Source organism: Capricornis sumatraensis, chromosome 11 (genome assembly GCF_032405125.1).
Source record: "Capricornis sumatraensis isolate serow.1 chromosome 11, serow.2, whole genome shotgun sequence".
NCBI lineage: Eukaryota > Metazoa > Chordata > Mammalia > Artiodactyla > Bovidae > Capricornis > Capricornis sumatraensis.
Window position 1 is genome coordinate 56,046,734 of NC_091079.1, and position 19,990 is coordinate 56,066,723.

Sequence of the window (19,990 nt, forward strand, 5' to 3'; positions counted from 1 at the left end):
GCAATAAACATTTCTTAACTACACCTTTTCTTTTTTTTTTTTGAGGGGGGGGTTGCTTCTCAGGTGGCCCAATATTAAAGAAAGCTGCCACTGCAGAAGACGCAGGTTTGATCCCAAGGTCGGGAAGATCCCTTAGAGAAGGAAATGGAAACCGACTCCAGTATTCTTGCCTGAGAAATCTCATGAACAGAAGAGAGGAACCTGGGGGGCTACAGTCCATGAGGTCACAAAGAGCTGGACATGACTGAGCAACAAATACTTTCACTTTCCCAGGTAGTAATACAAATCCACACTGTTATCTGTTTATAACTAACAAATTTATAAGTGATAAATAAAAGAAGTTCCCCCAGGAAAAGTACTTAGAATGATGCCTAGCTCACAGTTATCATTAAAATAAATAATAGATATTATTAGAATAACACATACCATAATAATGTTAAAAATTAAAATACGACATGATGTATAATTATTTCCTCAATACTTTTCATAACTAAAGTCAAGTCCTTTATAACTAAAATGTAAACATATATTTAACATGCTCAGTCACGTACCAGTGTTTTAGCTGGATGAGTAATCTATTTTACTCTGCATACAATATGCTTGACACATTAATGCCTCTAAAGGGATAAGTGAATGAATGAAATCACATTATACAGACTGAGCCTCAACTTGTAATTATCTTTTCTCTCCTTTGGAAATTCTATGCTTAGGAAAAGATTTGAAAATTACACAGCTTTATTTGGTATACAAAATCCAGCAGTGATGTACAGATTTATTTCTAGTATAAAGTCACACAAAAAAACTGTCTTAACAAATGCAACAACAGATGTGTTCCCAGTATTATTAAGACAGATAATTGCATTCTTACTTTAAGTGGTGAGTTTGTATATGACACAGATCCTAAATCTCTGTTCACTCCTTTTCTGCTTCATTGACTATGTGAAGGTCTAAAGAGGCAGCCAATTAATATGTAAATTATACATACACACACAGAATTATTTTAGTTTTACATCCCTGGTGGCTCAGACAGTAAAGCGTCTGCCTACAATTCGGGTGACCCGGTTTCAAACCCTGGGTGGGGAAGATCCCCTGGAGAAGGAAATGGCAACCCACTCCAGTATTCTTGCCTGGAAAATCCCATGGCCGGAGTAGCCTGGTAGGTTACAGTCCATGGGGTTGCAAAGAGTCGGACACGACTCAGCGACTCAGCAACTTCACTTTCACTTCCATCAAAACAAAACACTACATAATTTTTAACAGTCAAGTACACATCTACTAGAAAAGAAGTTCCTCTCTTCTATAGTTTGTACTCCAGGCTTTGATGCACTCACACACACCCATTTACATATGTAAAACCTGCTACAGGAAAATCTACAGGCTTTGCAAAGAAATAACTTCTCAACAAGGAAAACTTTCTCCAAGGTCAAAGGAAAATAAGTTATATAGGCACTCTGTATACCCTGATGCTGGGAAAGTTTTAAGGCAAAAGGAGAAAGGGGTGGCAGAGGATGAGATGGTAGATAGCATCACCAATTAAAAAATTATCAAAAAGAAATGCTAGATCAAACAGATACAATGTGCTGTGCTTAGTCACTCAGTCGTGTCTGACTCTGCGACCCTATGAACTGTAGCCTGCCAGGCTCCTTCTCTATCCATGGGGTTGTCTAGGCAAGTCTACTGCAGTGTGTTGCTGTGCGCTCCTCCAGGGGATCTTCCCAATCCAGAGATCAAGCCCCAGTTCCAAAAAGAATAACTGAAGTGAAAAATTTGTTATATGGGCTCAACAGCAAATTGGAGAGGACAGAGAAAAGAACCAGTAAATCTGAAAATAAACCAACCGAAGTTACACAATCCAAAGACAGTGAAAAACTGTGAAGAGTCTCAAAGACCTCCAGGACAATATCAAAAGGCTCAACATATACATAACTGGAGTCCCGAAAGGAAAAGACAAAGAAAAGGGCAAAAAATTTTTTTGGAAAGGAAAAAACAGAAACTAGCCCCAAATCTTTCAAAACTAATGAGAAACATTACGGTAATCTAAATAGCTAAATGAATCCCAAGCAGGATTAAAAACAACCCTAGACATAGCACAGCCAAACTGGTGAAACCAAAAATGAAGAGCTCTCTTAAGAGCAGCTAGAGTAAAACAACACATTACATATATGGTACAGAAACAACTTGTTATCCTGTGGGAAAAACAGACTTCAACTCTCACCCATACCATACACAAACAATTAAATGAATATCAGCATTAAACACAAAAGCATAAATCATAAAGTATTTGGAAAAAAATCACAGAAAATCTTTGCAACCTTGGGGTAGTCAAAAATTCCTTAGATAGGACAAAAAAAGATATAATTTATGGAAAAAAATTGAACTTCATCAAAATTGAAAACTTTCCCACTTTTTAAAAGATGCCATTAAGAAACTGAAAAGACAAGTCACAAGCAGGGAGATAGTATCTGCAACAGAAACGATCTGTATCTAGAATATATAAAGAAAACTCTGATGACACAATAATTTTAAAAAATCAGTACCAGAAACTAAGAAAAAAATGTGGACATTTCACAAAGATAGAAAACTGGCCAACAAGCACAAGAAAAGAAGTGCATATTATGGGTCATCAGGAAAACACAAACCAAAATATCAATGAGACAGCACTGTATCCTTCATAGAATAAGACTCATATCAATGTATGAAACCCTCATACAGTTCTGGGAGGAAGGTGACACGATTTGTTGTTGCTTTTCTTGTTAAATCTCTAAGCTGTGTCCGACTCTTTTGCAACCCCATGGACTGTAGCTCTCCAGGCTCCTCAGTCCACAGAATTTCCCAGGCAAGAATACGGGGTGGGTTGCCATCTCCTCCTCGAGGAGATCTTCCTGACCCAGGGACTGAAGCACCTCTTCTGCACTTGCAGGTGGGTTCTTTACCACTGAGCCACTAGAGAAGCCCACGCGATATGACACAGCACACTGAAGGAGAACCTGACAGTTTCTCGTCAGCTTGGAAGGACACTTACCACGTGACCCAGGAATTTCACTCTGAGGTACTCTTTTCAAGAGAACTGGAAACCCTGCACAAAACCTTGTACATGAATAGTCGCAAACAGCTTTATTCATATTAGCCTCAAGCTGAAAACAACGCAAATGTCCACCGACAGATAAACTGATAGTTTGTGGTATAGGTGCCTGCAATGAACTAGTTCTTAGCAACACAAAGGAACAAAGGCTGCTATGCACAACATGAGCAATCTCAAAAACATTACAAGAGTGAAAGAAGCAGGAAACAAAACTGTCTGTTCACGCTGTCTGATTCCATTTTTATGAAATTTTAGGCAATACTAACCTAAGGATAGCCTGGTTGCCACCAAGCCACAGAGAGGTGAGAAAAACAGGCTACAAAGAGGCAACAGGGAATTTTGCACAGTAATAGAAATATTCCCATCTTGACTGTGGTTGTAGTTATACAGTGGCATTCATTTTTTCAAAACTCATCAATCTATATAACTAAAATGGGTGTTATTTATTGTGTGTAAATTATACCTCAATGCAATCGACTAAACAATTAAAAGGTATAGTTATTTGATACACTGATACAACAGCTGGCAACAATGTCATTGCTCAATTCCTCTCATAAATAATCATAATTAATCTCCCAATTAATTTCCAATTAATTATTACCTTAGGAGACTAATCATTTGAATTGATCTTGTGTCCAGATGTGACTGTGTACCCTTCCACTGTCCTGTTCCCTTCGCCCCGGCCATATTCCACATCCCACTCCCATCAATCCCATCCTGATGTCGGCTCCATGAGGACAGGACACTTGACTGTCATTTACACTATATCCTTAGTGCCAAAAAGTGCATCCAGTTCCCAGCAGGTGCTCAATAGACTTCAGCTGACTTAATGAATGAACCAGTCCCTTAAACTGTTAGTATTCATCGGGAGTATCTCTGAGGTCTTTGCCCACTTTTCTTGGTCAGTCTTACCTACTTTTATGGCATCAGTTACATCTGCACACCAAAGACTTTTGAATATCTGTGTCCTATGCCCTCTTGCTGTTCATCAGAACCACTGACGAATGCCTACTAGACCTAAGCTGTCTTTGAAAGTCCCAAAGGCAACTCAAGTTCACCATGTTTAAAATGGAACTTATTAACCTCCTCTAAGTTTATTCATTACATTCATACTAAAAATAGAACCTTTCCTAAAACATTCATACTATCTTCCTACTTTATTCTCAAATTCTTGGAATGGTCAACATATCCTCATAGCCTCTAACTACTCTTCAGTGCATTGAATCTAGCTTCCCTCCTGATCAGACCAGTGAAAGTACCCTCACAGAAGTCAGCACAAGAGACCATTTAATCGTCTTATCTGTACCGTGGACACCTGCGCCTCCACCCCACTCCTCTACAACCACTGTGTGCTTGGAGCTCAGTTGTTCTGACTCTTCGTGACCCCACTGACTGTAGCCCGCCAGGCTCCTCTGTCCATGGAATTTTCCAGGCAAGAATACTGGAGTGGGTAGCCACTTCATTCTACAGGGGATATTCACAACCCAGGGATCAAACTCGAGTCTCCTGCATATCCTGCATTGGCAGACAGATTATTTACCACCGCACCACCTGGGAAGCCCCAACAACCATTAGCTTTGCTTAATTTAATCTTTGCTATTTTTCTACTGAATTCAGGCAAAGTCACTCTAATTGGTTTTTCTGCTACCAGTCTTTTTTTCATCTAGTTCCTCCTCCACATGCCTACAAAATTATCTTTCTAAAATAAAAAAACCAATGTCACCATCCTTTAAAAAAGAAGTTGGTGGTCTCTTAACAGCTAACTTCAAATTCTCAGCAACACATGTCTTTTCAGCTTCCTTGCTGACACTTCCGCTTTGAATTCTAAGCATTTCTAAAGCACGTGCCCTTTTATGTCTCAAGTACTTACCTCCTTCTGCCTACAATTCCTTTCCTTCTTAGAATTCACCTTAAGAATCTATGTACTTCTTAAAATTTACTCAAAAGTCCCTCTGCTATGGATTCTTCCTAATTCAATCAGTCAGAGCTGTTTATTCCCACCCATTTTTCTTACATGGCTGACCACACCTCCCACGATCACTTACCACATTATACCTATAATGACATTTATTACATGAGGAAGGCATTTCATTATTTCCTGCAGTATACTGTAGCATGTTACATATTTACTACAAATGTGTAATTTTTAAATTAAATTGTCACACTATGTTCAAAAACTGATCCTTGGAAACTGCACGCAATTGCAATAGTGGCCAATCTTCTGTGTATTGGTTTTATTTTCCTGTCTGACCCCAATTTGACCATAACACTTCCTGTGCCCACTGCTTAGTATGCTACCTGGCATGTGTAGGTACTTATTAAGTATCTTCCCAGAGTGATTAAATAAATAAATATTCAATTTATTTATTAACTAAATCAATTCCAGTATTCAATAATATTTTATAAATGAATTAACTTCATATCCATCTATTCTTCACATACATTCTTGATGTACTATCTACTATTTCTAGAATTTTTGAAGTTGTGGACTGTGTATTCTTCTCCAATTGTAGTCCTTCTTTCTTCAAGTGTGCTCTAGCAGGGGTCCCCAACCTCTGGGATCTAATGCCTGATGACCTGAGGAGGAGCTGATGTAACGATAATAGAAATAAAGTGCACAATAAATGCAATGTGCTCGAATCACCCAGATACCAGCCCTTGATCAATCCACGGCAAAGCTGTCTTCCAGGAAACTGTTCGCTGATGCCAAAAAAGGTTGGGGACCACAGTACTATAGGACTTGATTCTGAACTTTTATTGTACTTTAAAAAATACTACTACAGATAAAAACATTTTAGAAGCTTTTCAAACATCTCTTACTTCTAACAGTTAAATCTGCTTTTTGATGAGACTATGTGAAGACAGAACTTCCCTGAACCTGAAATCTTCCAAGGATTAGAAGGAACTAATAATTCTCTATGTGAACATGAGTAACCTGCATTACTAATAGGATGTTTTATTTGTGTAGTTCCGCAAATGTGTATTTACATCATAAAGTTGTATCTCTGAATAAAATCTAAAGTTCCTTCCAGCTCGAAAGAGAACTCTTAAATGACTCAGACTCAATTGTGTACACAGTGGAGTGCATGAAAGAAAAAAGAAGTGAAAGTGTTAGTAGCTCAGTCATGTCCGACTCTTTGCAACCCCATGGACTGTAGCATGCCAGGCTCCTCTCTCCATGGAATTCTCCAGCCAAGAATACTGGAGTGGGTAGCCATTCCCTTCTCCAGGGGATCTTCCTGAGCCAGGGATCAAACCTGGGTCACCTGCACTGCAGGCAGATTCTTTACCATCTGAGCCACCAGAGTGGAAGGCATAAATAAATTTATTAATGCAATCTATGACTAAACCAAATCAATATCCAAAAGACCACAGACTACCATGAACACTAATCCTACCCTCAGAAATCAGGCTTCAAACACTATACAATAGTTGGATTTAAAATAAAGATTTGTAAGCAAGAAGCAAAAATGTACCGGCATTTCTGCTGTGTCATAAAATAATATGCGTAATGCCTCTTTCACTATCTGATACATAACAAGGCAGTCAATAAATGTCAGTTTCATTTCCTCGTTTACTCATGTATCTTCTAATATCCCTGGCATGTCAGAGTAGTTGTTTTTCAGTGTGCAGATATCTTTATATGCAGCATTCCACATACTGCTCTCTTTTTCTCAAGAGTTGTCCTGGATGAGAAGAGAACAATACATTTGAAATTTTAGACGCTGTCATTCATGAAAAAAAAAAAAACTTCACCTGTAGCTGAATGCTGAAGAGAGGAAAACAGACCATTTCAACATGACTTAGAAAAAAATAGGTGTATATATATATATATATGTATGTATATATATATGTATGTATATACACACACACACACACACACCAGCCTGACATGATGTAGTACCTGATGGTACTACAATTAATCTTCTGTTACTAAGTTAAAAATCACATCATTGCCAACCATTTCTAGCAAAGGGAAATGAAATTCACCTTTAGATGAAAAATAATTTCCTTTTCTTCAACTTGATTGAAGAAATGATTGCTTATTGCTTTTCAAATAATTTCAAATAGAATTCTTGAAATCTCTTGCAATACAAACAAAAAAGGCTACCGGTATTTCTAGTTGGGGATGACACATATGGCAACTATTTTTTTCTGCACATCAGTGGCTCATTTCAGATCCACATCAAAGTCACTGTGTTAGGACAGCTCTTCTATGCATGACGCTTTCTTTGAAATGTGTCTTATTATGTATATGCTGGTGTATCAAGGCTCAAGAGTATGTCTATCCTGATTACATTCTGCAGTGACTTAGGGTAGAGTTAGTCTTGAATAGTTTATGTGGTAATAATAGACTATTTTGTTTCCCTGGTGGCTCAGTGGTAAAGAAGCAGCCTGCCAATGCATGAGATGCAGGTTCAATCCCTGGATCGGGAAGATCCCCTAGAGAAGGAAATGGCAACCCACTCCAGTATTCCAGCCTGGGAAATCCCACAGACAGAGGAGCCTTGCGGGCTACAGTCCATGGGGTACAAAGAGTCAGACACGACTGGGAGACTAAACAACAAATGGACTATTTTATTTAAGTCTTGCTTGATTCTTAACTGTTATTTATCACACTATGTTTTTATATGCATCAGGATTTCTTTCTTCAAATGTAATGTTTTTCTCTAAATAGTTGGAAATTTCAGCCAAGTAAGATGATATGTAATTCTAATGGTTTGTATGAACTATAGTTATGTGAAACGTATTGACAGTTTGTGTGCCCTTGAGGTTTTGGCCAAGTATATCAAACTCCGAAGAAACCAGACAACAGTTTGCAGGTAATAGGCTGCCCATTTAAAGAACAAACCTGAGTTTTAGGGTCACCACAGGAAGACCAAAGACTTCAGGAGAATTCTTCCAGTTTCTCCAAGGTCTTTGGAAAGTTGAGGCTAAATCCAAGAGGGCTTTGTAAGAAGTGATCATAAATCAGAGCAAAATCTCTTGACCCCATGCCAAACCCATAAATGTATTTTGCTCATTGTACTCTGAGTAATTTCTCATCACTTTATATACATTGTGTAACAGTGTAGATGAAAATTTGGGCTCAGAAGTGACACGGTAAGTTATGTTTCAAGGACAAATTAGAAATGGGGGAAAACATTTCTAAGTGGAGGAGTATATGTCCATGCATGATTTCTTTCTCCATATTTTCCTATTAGAAATCTACAAAATTTTACTTATACTGGTTTTTAAAAAATAGACCCCTTACTCCAAAAAAACTAGCCACAAACAGCCTTATTATAAATAAAAAAAACTCTGATTATAAATACATGGATTATAAAAAGTGAGGTATAGGGAAAATAAGAAAAAAGAGAAAGGACAAACATTGATTCTCGAGTTGGGTAAGCCCCACGCCCCATGTCCCATCTCAGTGTAAACTGTACTAAGACCAAACTGCTGAAATATGTTATGTCATACATGCCTTTAAGAGAAGCCCATAATCGTAAAAGAAATCTGCTGTAATCATACTAAACTTCAAAAGAGAAGACATATTAGTTGAAAGGTATTATGTTTGAATTGTACTTAAAAAGAAAGTTTTTAATTAAATAGATACTTCTGAGCCTTCTACTGATATTCTCATCTTGCTAAAAATCGCACCAATATCTAAAATTCACAATAATGAAAAGGCACCCCGCCCAGTGAAACATTCCCTGTTTTTTATAAAATAAATATGGTTGAACTAAGATACTAAGTATTTTCTTTACACTCTTTATATGAAAAAAATAAATCTAGTTTTTTATATTTCACTCTGGAGGTTTTAAAAACAACGCTGCTCACTGGATGACAATCACAAGGAAGGGTACAGACTAAAAGATTAAAATTAAACCCATCTAGAAAGGATAATTTACTAAAACAATTCATTTTAATTTCCAGTCTAATTTTTCTAATGACTCAATTAAACAATGAAACTGCTTACAGTTAATTATACAGAGAGATTTCTAATATAATTAGTATGAAAAAACATATTTATGATGCAAAAACTCAGAATAATGTAAATTATAACACAATGAAACAGAATCTACTTCAGCTCAAAAGTTGATGAGCATTTCAAAAATGTCTCCTCCATATTAATTTTCTTTAAAAAGCTGAATGATTTTGAAACATTTTGGCATTATAATTAGAGAGTATCAAGTATACACCAAGGAACCCTGGACACTAAGGTATACCTGTATTTCAAATGAATTTTCTTAACTTTCATAGAAGTTAAAGAAGCATACTAACTGGGCTGGACAAAGCTTGAGGTTCACAGAACTGCTGATATAAAACTTTTTTTTCCTAAAAAGTAATAAGTCAGTAACATTCAAGTTCTAAAAGAAAATTAAAAAAAAACATACTAAATAAAATGTCAAAAAATTAATATTCATTTATGATAGAAATCCAAAAGCTTGCATCTAAAATGTGATTAAAAACTTCAGGTTAGCCCAAGCAAGGATAAAAGAATTACTGAGAATATGCAAGTGTTCAGTCATCTTCTGACCTGCGGAGCCAGCTTTATTAATAATAACTTTAATTGTATAATAATTTTAATTATTTTATAGACTTAAGGGAAAGGATGTGAGCTTAATACTTGCATTCAGTAAATAAGCTTTTTGTCACTCAAATTTCAGTTAAAGAGTGGGTAATGAAAAAAAATTTAAAGTTAAAACAACATAGTTTTCAGTACACTAATATATTTTTTACTTTTAATACAATATAGCTGTCACATACAATGGCTCTGGTAGGCTTAAATCAGATGTCAATGGGCACAGAAGGCCAGAGAAGAGTTTATACAATATTCAATAAGCAACAATATCTATTCAGTGTACAATAACAAAATTTTAAAAGTACTAACCTTGAGACACAGAGAAAGAATTTATTGTTTTTAAGTTCCAGAAATAAAAAAAACACAATAGCATGTAATCCGTAACAAGCTGGCCCTATCTTTTCTAAACTATGGTCCAATTAAAACATTTAAGAAATAGAAACAATCTACATGTTTTTCTAGCAGGTAAATACACCTGAGAAAGTTACCTATAAAGAAATAGGCTTTAAAACTCTTAACCACAAAGACTCTTCTACTGTGACATTATGAGGATGTGCTGGGCACCTGTCAGGGCATGGAGCCATTTCCCACAGTCTGTTCACCGCACAGCTGCAGGTTGCAGCTTGTCAGCAACACAATATTTTATATCAACACCAAACTCGTTTGACCAAAGAAGCACATTAATGTTTCAAACCATCTGCTTATATTCATTAGTATGTAAAAATCACCAAACACAATTTGGAAATGTTTACTAACTTGTCCATAAATAAGAGTGTATTATCTCAGCATAAACTTTAAAGAAAAAAAAGGGTCTGAGTAGTCAGCCCAAATATAGGAGTAACAGATTCTACATTTTGACTAAAGCAAACCTAATTTAAAATTATAGTTGCTGTCACTGCCAAGAATTAACAAATAAATACAGATTAAAAATTTTAAGTAGTTCTTCTGGCAGCAAAATGAACATCTACCACAGTAACTTACTTCTCCAAGCAAAAAACTCAATTAAGAGCTTGAATCAATTTGTGCTTTGTTTCTATAAAAATCCAAATGTAGCATTACTTTCAGACATTTTTAGACAACTAGATTTGTAAATAAACAGTGAATTCCTTTCCATCGCAGTTTATTTCTAGTTCATCCTATACACATTATAGATAGAACTAAAAATTGCTTAGTTCTTTTTCTCCAGGACTTTAACTGTGTGAATCAAGGTCCTTTTAAACATTGAGTTATTATTATTCTTAAAGTAAACCACAAAAAACAAACCCTACAATTTTAATTTTTAAATTAAATGATTAAAATTTCAGATGACAGAGCCAAAAACTGGTAACAGCTTTTTAGACTTCATATTAATAATCTAATTAAAAACACTAACCACTACCTGCCAAGAGATTGGAAAGAATCAGGTTTCTGTGAAGGGAAATAAACAAAAGAAAACATGCAAAAATTCCACCCCCTCAACCACGTGATCTTCTCTCATATCTAAATTTGAAAAAATTTATAAGTACATGATGATTTTAGACAATACAGACCTTCTAGAGCATTTCTAAAGGAAATTACAGTTTTTGGTCTTAGGGAGTAAGACTAAGATGGAAAGGGGTGTGAAAATAGTGAACTCTGTGGGGACATTCTGTTCTTTCTACACACAAGCACGCTGCTGTTCATCCAGTCAAGTGGTTACAGTTCAGTACAGGATTTTCAAGGCAACTAAGATGTCAAAACACAGGTATTTCCTCTTCCTAGAGTTAACAATTCTTTTAAAACATCTACCCACAGAGAGTTATTGTGGCTTTTTTTTCTTCCAAAAGGGAACAATGACTAAATGGGGGAGGGGGAGAGTTTCCAGCCCCAAATTCTTATACACAACAAGAGGCCTATAAGCTAGGTGTAGACTGCCTGGTGAAATAGAATTATTGGTACCATCTGAGGTAGGTGCTACCCTAGATGGTTCAAAACACAATCCAGTAAAACAATACATGTTTTTATGCCTCAAACAGCTAAAAAGCATTTATTACTGTTCTAACACCATGGTTAATAAACTCCTAAGACAATAGACTTCTAGGATGTTGTACCTTAGTGGCATCTCTGAATCATTAATAGCAACAGAATGCCAAATTCAAAATTGCTATGAAAGTAAAATCAGCATTAGAAAAACTCAACCTTACTGTAAACTGGGGGAGCACTTAGTGTTAAATACTGAGACCAAATGTATGAAGGCAGGATCTTTACTCGGGAAGACAAAGTGGAGGGAATAGATGCGCCCAATTGAGACCAATCAAAAGACAGAACAGAGGATGAAAAATGTCTTAAAAAAAAATAGAGGAGGAAGAAAGAATATGGAGGCGAGCCAGGCAGCAAAAAATAATTACTGGAGAGAATGAAAAATCTTTAAAATGAGGCATGTGCACATGGCTCGCTTTTCTGTCCTCCGTGTTCCTAATGATTTACAATGTAAGTGGCACAGAAGTCACGCTAGCAGGCAAGAATGAGCTTTCTGATGGAGAGAGATGGAGGACTAGGGGCTAATGAAGTGCTTTGTTTTCTTGGTTTTGCTTTTAATTCATACCTGAAAGCCTTGAATCCTTGCTAAATATTCCAGCTGTTTTGAAGGTTGTACTGGAGAACAAGGGGGAGTAGGAGAACTTCCTTTTAAACCTATGGCTTCAGCTGTAGAAGATGTTCCGTTCATAAGGAGTTCCCTGGCAATTGTAGCTGAACTACTCGATGTGGGTGATATACTGAAGAAAGAGCTCGAGGGTTGGTTCATATCTTTGGGTGACAAATAGCCTAGAGTCGTGCCAGAGATTACTTTGTGGCGGCTGGCTTCCATCTCTTGATAAACATCAGGAGACAAATGAAGAATTCCTTTTGGAGCTATAAGTAAAATAAAGGAACATTGTTATTACACTTAAAATAAGTGAAACAGAAACATGTTAGAGCATTAGTGACTCAAGGATTTCACGTGAAACAAGGCAATGAAAAACACTGTTAAGCACCCATCTTCCCCATACTTGCAAAAGCAACTGCAGTCTCCTCTTTGGAGGCAAAAAATGTACGTTTCAATATTTCTAAAAATCACTGGCTTAAAAAAAATCACAAAAGGGACTTCAAGGGAAAGCGTACGTGGTGGAGAAGCTATGGAGGAACATGGGGAGGAATGTGTAGAAGTGCACTGGGGGTAAGGTTAGGAGTGTGTAGGGTCTTCAGCCTGCAATTTAATATTTTATGATCTCATAAAAGAGACAGTAAATACTTAACATATGCGGCAGTTGAGACACAGAGGTAAAATGACGGCTGGGTCAGTCCAAATGATCTGCGCAAAAAACTCATACATCCAATGGCCTGCTGGTATTCCTCTCTCCACAAAGATGTCCCACTGTCAACTCTACCTAATGAACATGTTAAAAACTGACAGAGCATCTTCTTCCCCCAAACTGTCTCCTGTCTGGAGACATGATGTCTCCTCAACGTGATAGGGCTGCCCTGGCAGCTCAGTAGTAAAGAATTCGCCTGCTAATGCAGGCGATGTGGGTTTGTTCCCTGGGTCAGGAAGACTCCCTGGAGAAAGAAATGGCAGCTCACTCCAGTATTCTTGCCTGGGAAAGCCCAACAACAGAGAAGCCTGGTGGGCTGCAGTCCATGGGGTCACAAAAGAGCTGGACACGACCTAGTGACTAAACAACAACATGATACCACCATCCACCTGCTCAGCTGCCCAACCTAGACTCCTGGCAACCAGCTTTGACCCACTCACAAACAAGTAGCCACCACGTGCAGTCTAGAACGTGTCCTGTCAGCTTATCAAGTGTATTAGCTGAAGTCAGGCCATATGCAGATTCTAACATCAAGAGGAGTGAGCCTGGGGCTGTGGCATCAGTTGGCAGAGTTGTAAACATATTTCCCTTGACTTCCATTTGTCTGAGAGATATTTCAAACCACATTTCACAGGCTTGTTCTAACATCTTTGGATCAGATATTAACAACTCTCACATCATGACACTATCTTCTAAAATGACTGATCAATCACCAGTTTTGGAAAACGTGCCCTGAGAAAGAAAACTTTGACCCTTGGTCCCGCCTCTCCCTTTCCCACCAGCACCCTCCTGATTCAGACCCTCAGTGTTTCCGACAGGGCTATTGCAACCATCACTAAAAGCGTCACACTGCTGCTCTCCCCACTGTCCATTCCCCAAAATGGGTCTGTACCACAATCCCCAAATATAAGGGTTCCATGATAAATACATGGGGGAAATATGCAAATAATATCACACACAAACATCCCTTCGGGAGGATTAAAAATGCACGTTAGCACAGCAAAAACTCTGAGAAATCCAGAAGAACAGAAATCCATTTAACTTGGTTTAAGCCAGGATTTCCCAAATTCATATTATATCCAGGCTTCCCATGTAACATTAATAACATCTTAACACCCTAGGAAATGCTAAGGCTAGACATTCTCTCACTTTAAAGTCTTTACTGGCTCTCCATCACTTACACATCAAATCAGAATACCTCAGGATGACAAATGAGGCCCTCAGTGCCCCGGCTCCTCCTCTCCTCCCCATCCTACTAAAACCTTCATGGAGACCCCATGCTCCACTCATGCAGACATAGTCACACGTCTCCCCATACTCTGGCTTGTTTGATCTCATCACAGCTTTCTTTCTATTGTTCAGTCTCTCTTTCTCTCTCTCACACACACCCCCAACCCCCCGCCCCCCACATACCAGTTAGCCTCCTACTGTTGGGTTTTAGGCACCGTGCTAACCAATAGTGTCCTGATCTCCAGTCACCCTCAGTCTCTCAGGAGAGGAAAGCGAAAGGGATGAATATCATGGTGGGGCAGGTGCCTCTGCAGAGACGGGTTGGGGAGCAGTGAGAATGAGAAGGGAGAAGCACTGGGAGCTCAGGAAAGGCTTCCTACAATGGTACTGACAGCACAGCCCAAGAGATGAGGAGAACTAGGCACAGGAGGGAGGGCACTGAAGGCAGGGATAGGCATGAACAGACGCAGGGGTTAGCAGACCCGGCAACCTCTGCCCTGGAGCAAGAAGCGGGAGATGGGTACTGCAACAAGGAGAAGTGGAGGTCTGGGAGGGGCCAAGCTCCAGGGAACTCCATCCTGGGGGTGTTAAAACATAAACTGAGTGAGTGAAAGTTGCCAGTCGTGTCCGACTCTTTGTGACCCCATGGACTATACAGTCCATGGAATTCTCCAGGCCGGAATACTGGAGTGGGTAGCCATTCCCTTCTCTAAGGGATCTTCCCAACTCAGGGATGGAACCCAGGTCTCCAGCATTGCAGGCAGATTCTTTACCAGCTGAGCCACAAGGGAAGCCCAAAACATAGAGGGGCTGCTTTAAAAACTAATTTATACATGGCACTCTCCTGACATTCCTGTGCTTAGGACTCTGCACTTCCACTGCAGGGGGCACAGGTTTGAAGCTGGTTGGGGAACTAAGGTTCTGCACGCTGCATGGCATGGCCAAATGAATAAATACACAAATAAATTACACAGCATAAAATATCATCCTATTTTATAGATTTAAAGGACTTCCCTGTAGCTCAAATGGTAAAAAATCTGCCCACAAGGAGACCTGGGTTCGATCCCTGGGTTGGGAAGATCCTCTGGAGAAAGGAATGGCAATCCAGTCAGCATTCTTGCCTGGAGAATCCCATGGACAGAGAAGCCTGGCAGGCTACAGTCCATGGGGTCACAAAAAGTTGGACACAACTGAGCAACTAACACACACGTTTTACAGATTTAATTTATACCTTTGTGTTTGTTAGCTTTACATTCAGGAAAATTTTTAACAAAATCTTTTAAAAAGAAAACATATGATTTGGGGAAAAATTACAGATAAATCTCACTAGCCAGAGTAAACCACTTTTAACATTTTGCTTTAAAAATATACTTTTAGTCTTTTTTCCTATACACTTTTTGTTAATTGAAAAAACAAGTTAAAAGACAGAAATACAGCATGATCCTTTTGTTATTTATAAAACTATGTACTTTCACTAATAACTTTAAGCTTAAAATTTCATTATATCATTTGTTTCTTTAAACAATTTTGTATTGCTGGACATCTAATTTATTTCTTTTTTAAAAAAACAACACAGGGAAACATATTTTTTTAAATTATATCCTTATTAACATGAAAACTGATTTCCTTAACTCAGAAGCAGAACTGCTAGTTAAAGAATATGAATTTTATTTTTTGTACACTAATAAATTGCTCTAAATTGGTACAAATGCTAGTAGTTGTGCCAATTTCATACCTCCATACAAATATGTGAAAGTTTCTCCTTCTTATTTCAGTAGTAGATATCATTATTAAAAAACCTTTGCCACTGCTCTCTGTTAGTATAGATAAGTGGCAAAGATTTTTTAAAATAATAATATCTAATATAAAAATAGGGGGGAAAAGGTACTTTTAGCTTCACCCCCTGATATCTGGGGAGGTGAGAGAGGTTGGAGATTTGAGGGCTTCCCTGGTGGCTCAGACGGTAAGGATTCATCTGTCATGCAGGAGACTCAGGTTCGATCCCTGGGTTCAGAAGATTCCCTGGAGAAGGGAATGGCAACTCACTCCAGTATTCTTGCCTGGAGAATTCCATGGACAGAGGATCCTGGCAGGCTATAGTCTATGGGGTCGCAAAGAGTTGGACATGACTGAGCGACTTCGTTTTCACTTTCGTGTGTGGCCAATGGTTGAATTATCAATCACGCCTACGTAATGGAACTGTCCCAAGCCCCCGTAAACGAGGAGGTTCGAAGAGCGTCTGAGTTTGAGTTTTATCTCCCAACTTTACTGGGATAGATGCTTCTGTGCTCCAGCTCCTTTTGAACCTCACCCTGTGTACCTACCTCTTCCTCTGGCTTTCATTTTCAATCTTTCGTAATAAATCCATGATAGTATCTTCCTGAGTTGTGTGAGCTGTTCTAGCAAGTCATCAAACTTGAGAAGGGGGTTGTGGGAACCCCCTGAATTTACACCATTTCGGTCAGGAGTATAGATGGGAATATGCGGCTTGTGATTGGCAAAGCAGGGCATCTTGTGAGCCTGAGCCCTTAATCTGTGGGGGCTGCACTGATTCCAGGGAGCAAAGGAACCAAACTGTAGGACAGAAAGTTGCGTCCAGAAAGTTGGAGAATTGGTTGCTATGGAGGAAAAGAATCCCTACACAGTTAGTGTCAGAAATGCAGTAAAAACAGCTATATGTCAACTCTGATCAAACTAGACATGTGCAGTTTTATGTTCAATTTTATCTCAACAAAGCAAAAACATTTGCCAATTTGGTAAGTGGGATGACATATTACTTTTTCACTAGGTGTACCAACACCAGACACAGTTCTTATTTAAAGAATAACTTAATGTATGACTCTAAATTCTACACTTAATTTAAGAAATCAAGAAGCTAAGAGCATTATTTCAGCAATGTTATTATATAGCAGTAATGGGCTTGCCAACAGCAATATTATCAAGCAACAAAAATGCTCTCCCAGCACTCTGGAGAGGGATTACATCACAGCAGAAGAACTCATGTGGGGTACAGACTCCCTTATTCCACTGTAAAGCCCGAATTGACTTCATGAATAAAGAAGATTCCTTTCTATGGAGATCAACTAATATAACAGTATCACTGAGAGAGAGTAAAGATACATGTAGATGTCTGCAGCCAACTACCGAATGATTTTCAACGTGAATATTAGTAACTGTTTGGATCAGTCACAATTCATTTAGGTTCTTTCCGTTGTAAATTTAAGTCACTTTTCAGTGGGGTAAAGACCTAAAACAAGAATCAACGAGTAATTTAAGGACTTCTCTGGTGGTTCAGTGGTTAAGAATGAAGGGCACACAGGTTTGATCTCTGGTCTGGAAAGACCCCACATGCTATGGGGCAACTAAGCCTGCGCACCACAACTACTGAACGCCTGAGCACCTAGAGCCATGCTCTGCGACGAGAGAAGCCACTGCAATGAGAAGCCCGGGCACCGCAACTAGAGAGCAGCCCCGATTCACTCAACTAGAAAAAGTGTGCAGCAGTGAAGACTCAGCTGAGCTAAAAATAAATAAAAACAATAGAGAGAGTAACTTAAAGTGTACATATTTAGGGACTTTCTACTGTCTCCTGAAAAACCACCTATCTCAATTTATACTGCTATTAGCAATGTGTGCCTAAACCTTTCTTACACATCTGTCAAAACAGGCTTTAGTTATTCTAAATAATTACTATCACTCTACAACATTTTGTTGTTCTATTAATTTACATTTTTTTGATTCAGTTCAGTTCAGTTCAGTCGCTCAGTCGTGTCCGACTCTTTGCAACCCCATGAATTGCAGCACCCCAGGCCTCCCTGTCCATCACCAACTCCCAGAGTTCACCCAGACTCACGTCCATCGAGTCAGTGATGCCATCCAGCCATCTCATCCTCTGTCGTCCCCTTCTCCTCCTGCCCCCAATCCCTCCCAGCATCAGAGTCTTTTCCAATGAGTCAACTCTGCATCAGGTGGCCAAACTACTGGAGTTTCAGCTTTAGCATCATTCCTTCCAAAGAAATCGCAGGGCTGATCTCCTTCAGAATGGACTGGTTGGATCTCCTTGCAGTCCAAGGGACTCTCAAGAGTCTTCTCCAACACCACAGTTCAAAAGCATCAATTCTTCGGCACTCAGCCTTCTTCACAGTCCAACTCTCACATCCATACATGACCACAGGAAAAACCATAGCCTTGACTAGGTGGACCTTAGTTGGCAAAGTAATGTTTCTGCTTTTGAATATACTGTCTAGCTTGGTCATAACTTTTCTTCCAAGGAGTAAGCGTCTTTTAACTTCATGGCTGCAGTCACCATCTGCAGTGATTCTGGAGCCCAAAAAAATAAAGTCTGACACTGTTTCCACTGTTTCCCCATCTATTTCCCATGAAGTGATGGGACCAGATGCCATGATCTTCGTTTTCTGAATGTTGAGCTTTAGGCCAACTTTTTCACTCTCCTCCTTTACTTTCATAAAGAGGCTTTTTAGTTCCTCTTCACTTTCTGCCATAAGGGTGGTGTAATCTGCATATCTGAGGTTATTGATATTTCTCCCAGCAATCTTGATTCCAGCGTGTGTTTCTTCCAGTCCAGCGTTTCTCATGATGTACTCTGCATATCACAGATAAACATTCTCTCATGTGACCCCCTTAGGCCTATGCCTTCTTTCTTGTTGGCTCTGACCTCAGTTTTGCTCATGGACTTGGCAAGTATTCCCCTGCTCAGCCTTGTAATGTCTGTTCTTTTCACCCTCTATTTGAAGATGTTCTGAATCGTTCTTCCATCGTCTACCTTTTGTCCCTGATGTGGCCTTTAATATTCCCATCTTAGCACTGTCAATCTGTAACCACTGTACACAGCTGCACTGCAGAGACAACACTGGCACTATTCTAGCACTTTACATGCGTTATCTCATTTAATCCCCACAACCACCAAATGAAACAGATTTTTATTTCTCTAGATTATAGATGAAAAAGCTGAAGCACAGAAAAGTCAGGAAACACAGCTAAGGATATGGATAACATTTAGCAATGGTAGATTTTAACTCCAGGTGGTCTATCACTAGAGTCTGGACACATTACATTAAATGACTTTCTAAAAGAACAAGCAGAGGGAAAAAAGTGAAATGTCCAGCCAGTTCTAAACACCCAGGTTTAATCCAGAAAGTGAACTCCACATGTGAAGTTTACCCAGACTGGCTCCACAGTTGATCCATGCCACCATGGCTGTTCTTAGATGTTCCAGAGATAGCCTCACCAAAATCTTCCCTAAATTATATGACGTCATACAGGATTTTGAAAGCCCCAATGTGCCAGGGACAGTGACATCCTACAAATGAGGAATGCCAGGCCATGGTGCCCTTTCTACTTGTTTTCCCCACTAGGTTTATGCTTCTCTCAGATAGGTGTGAAAACCCTCTAGCATACAAAGCCTCCCACAGCATTTTCCCAGTGCTCCAGTTCTTATAGGAAGAGCTGAAGAGGACATTCTGCATTGAGATTTCTTAAAAGGTTTTATCAGCAAACTTAGCAGAACCTTGCCTTTTGATGTTCACTAACATTGTAACTCTTTGAGAGGGTGAAGAACATAGATGAGTAGTAACTGGTACTAGGGGTATCAGAACAACAGGGCAAACCAAAGGAGTAAGAAAGATAACGTCACTTCACTGGTACAAGCGGTTAATGTTAGTCTATAAAAATGAGTTTCTCTGCACGTCCACAGAATGAATGCATTGTGTGTGCTTCATCACTAAGTCACATCCGACTTTTTGTGACCCCGTGGAATGTAGTCCGCCAGGTTCCTCTGTC

The 19,990-nt window shown here is 39.0% G+C and overlaps 1 protein-coding gene across 2 annotated transcripts in view; it reads right to left on the minus strand.

The window, feature by feature from the left end:
- The window catches only part of STAU2 (staufen double-stranded RNA binding protein 2), a 285,467-nt gene that overhangs the window by 130,215 nt on the left and 135,262 nt on the right, over positions 1-19,990 (minus strand). For both annotated transcript variants that reach the window (XM_068983313.1, XM_068983312.1), the window contains exon 10: positions 12,214-12,521. In XM_068983313.1, coding sequence (XP_068839414.1) covers positions 12,214-12,521 — 308 coding nt within the window. The remainder of the gene's footprint in view (positions 1-12,213; positions 12,522-19,990) is intronic.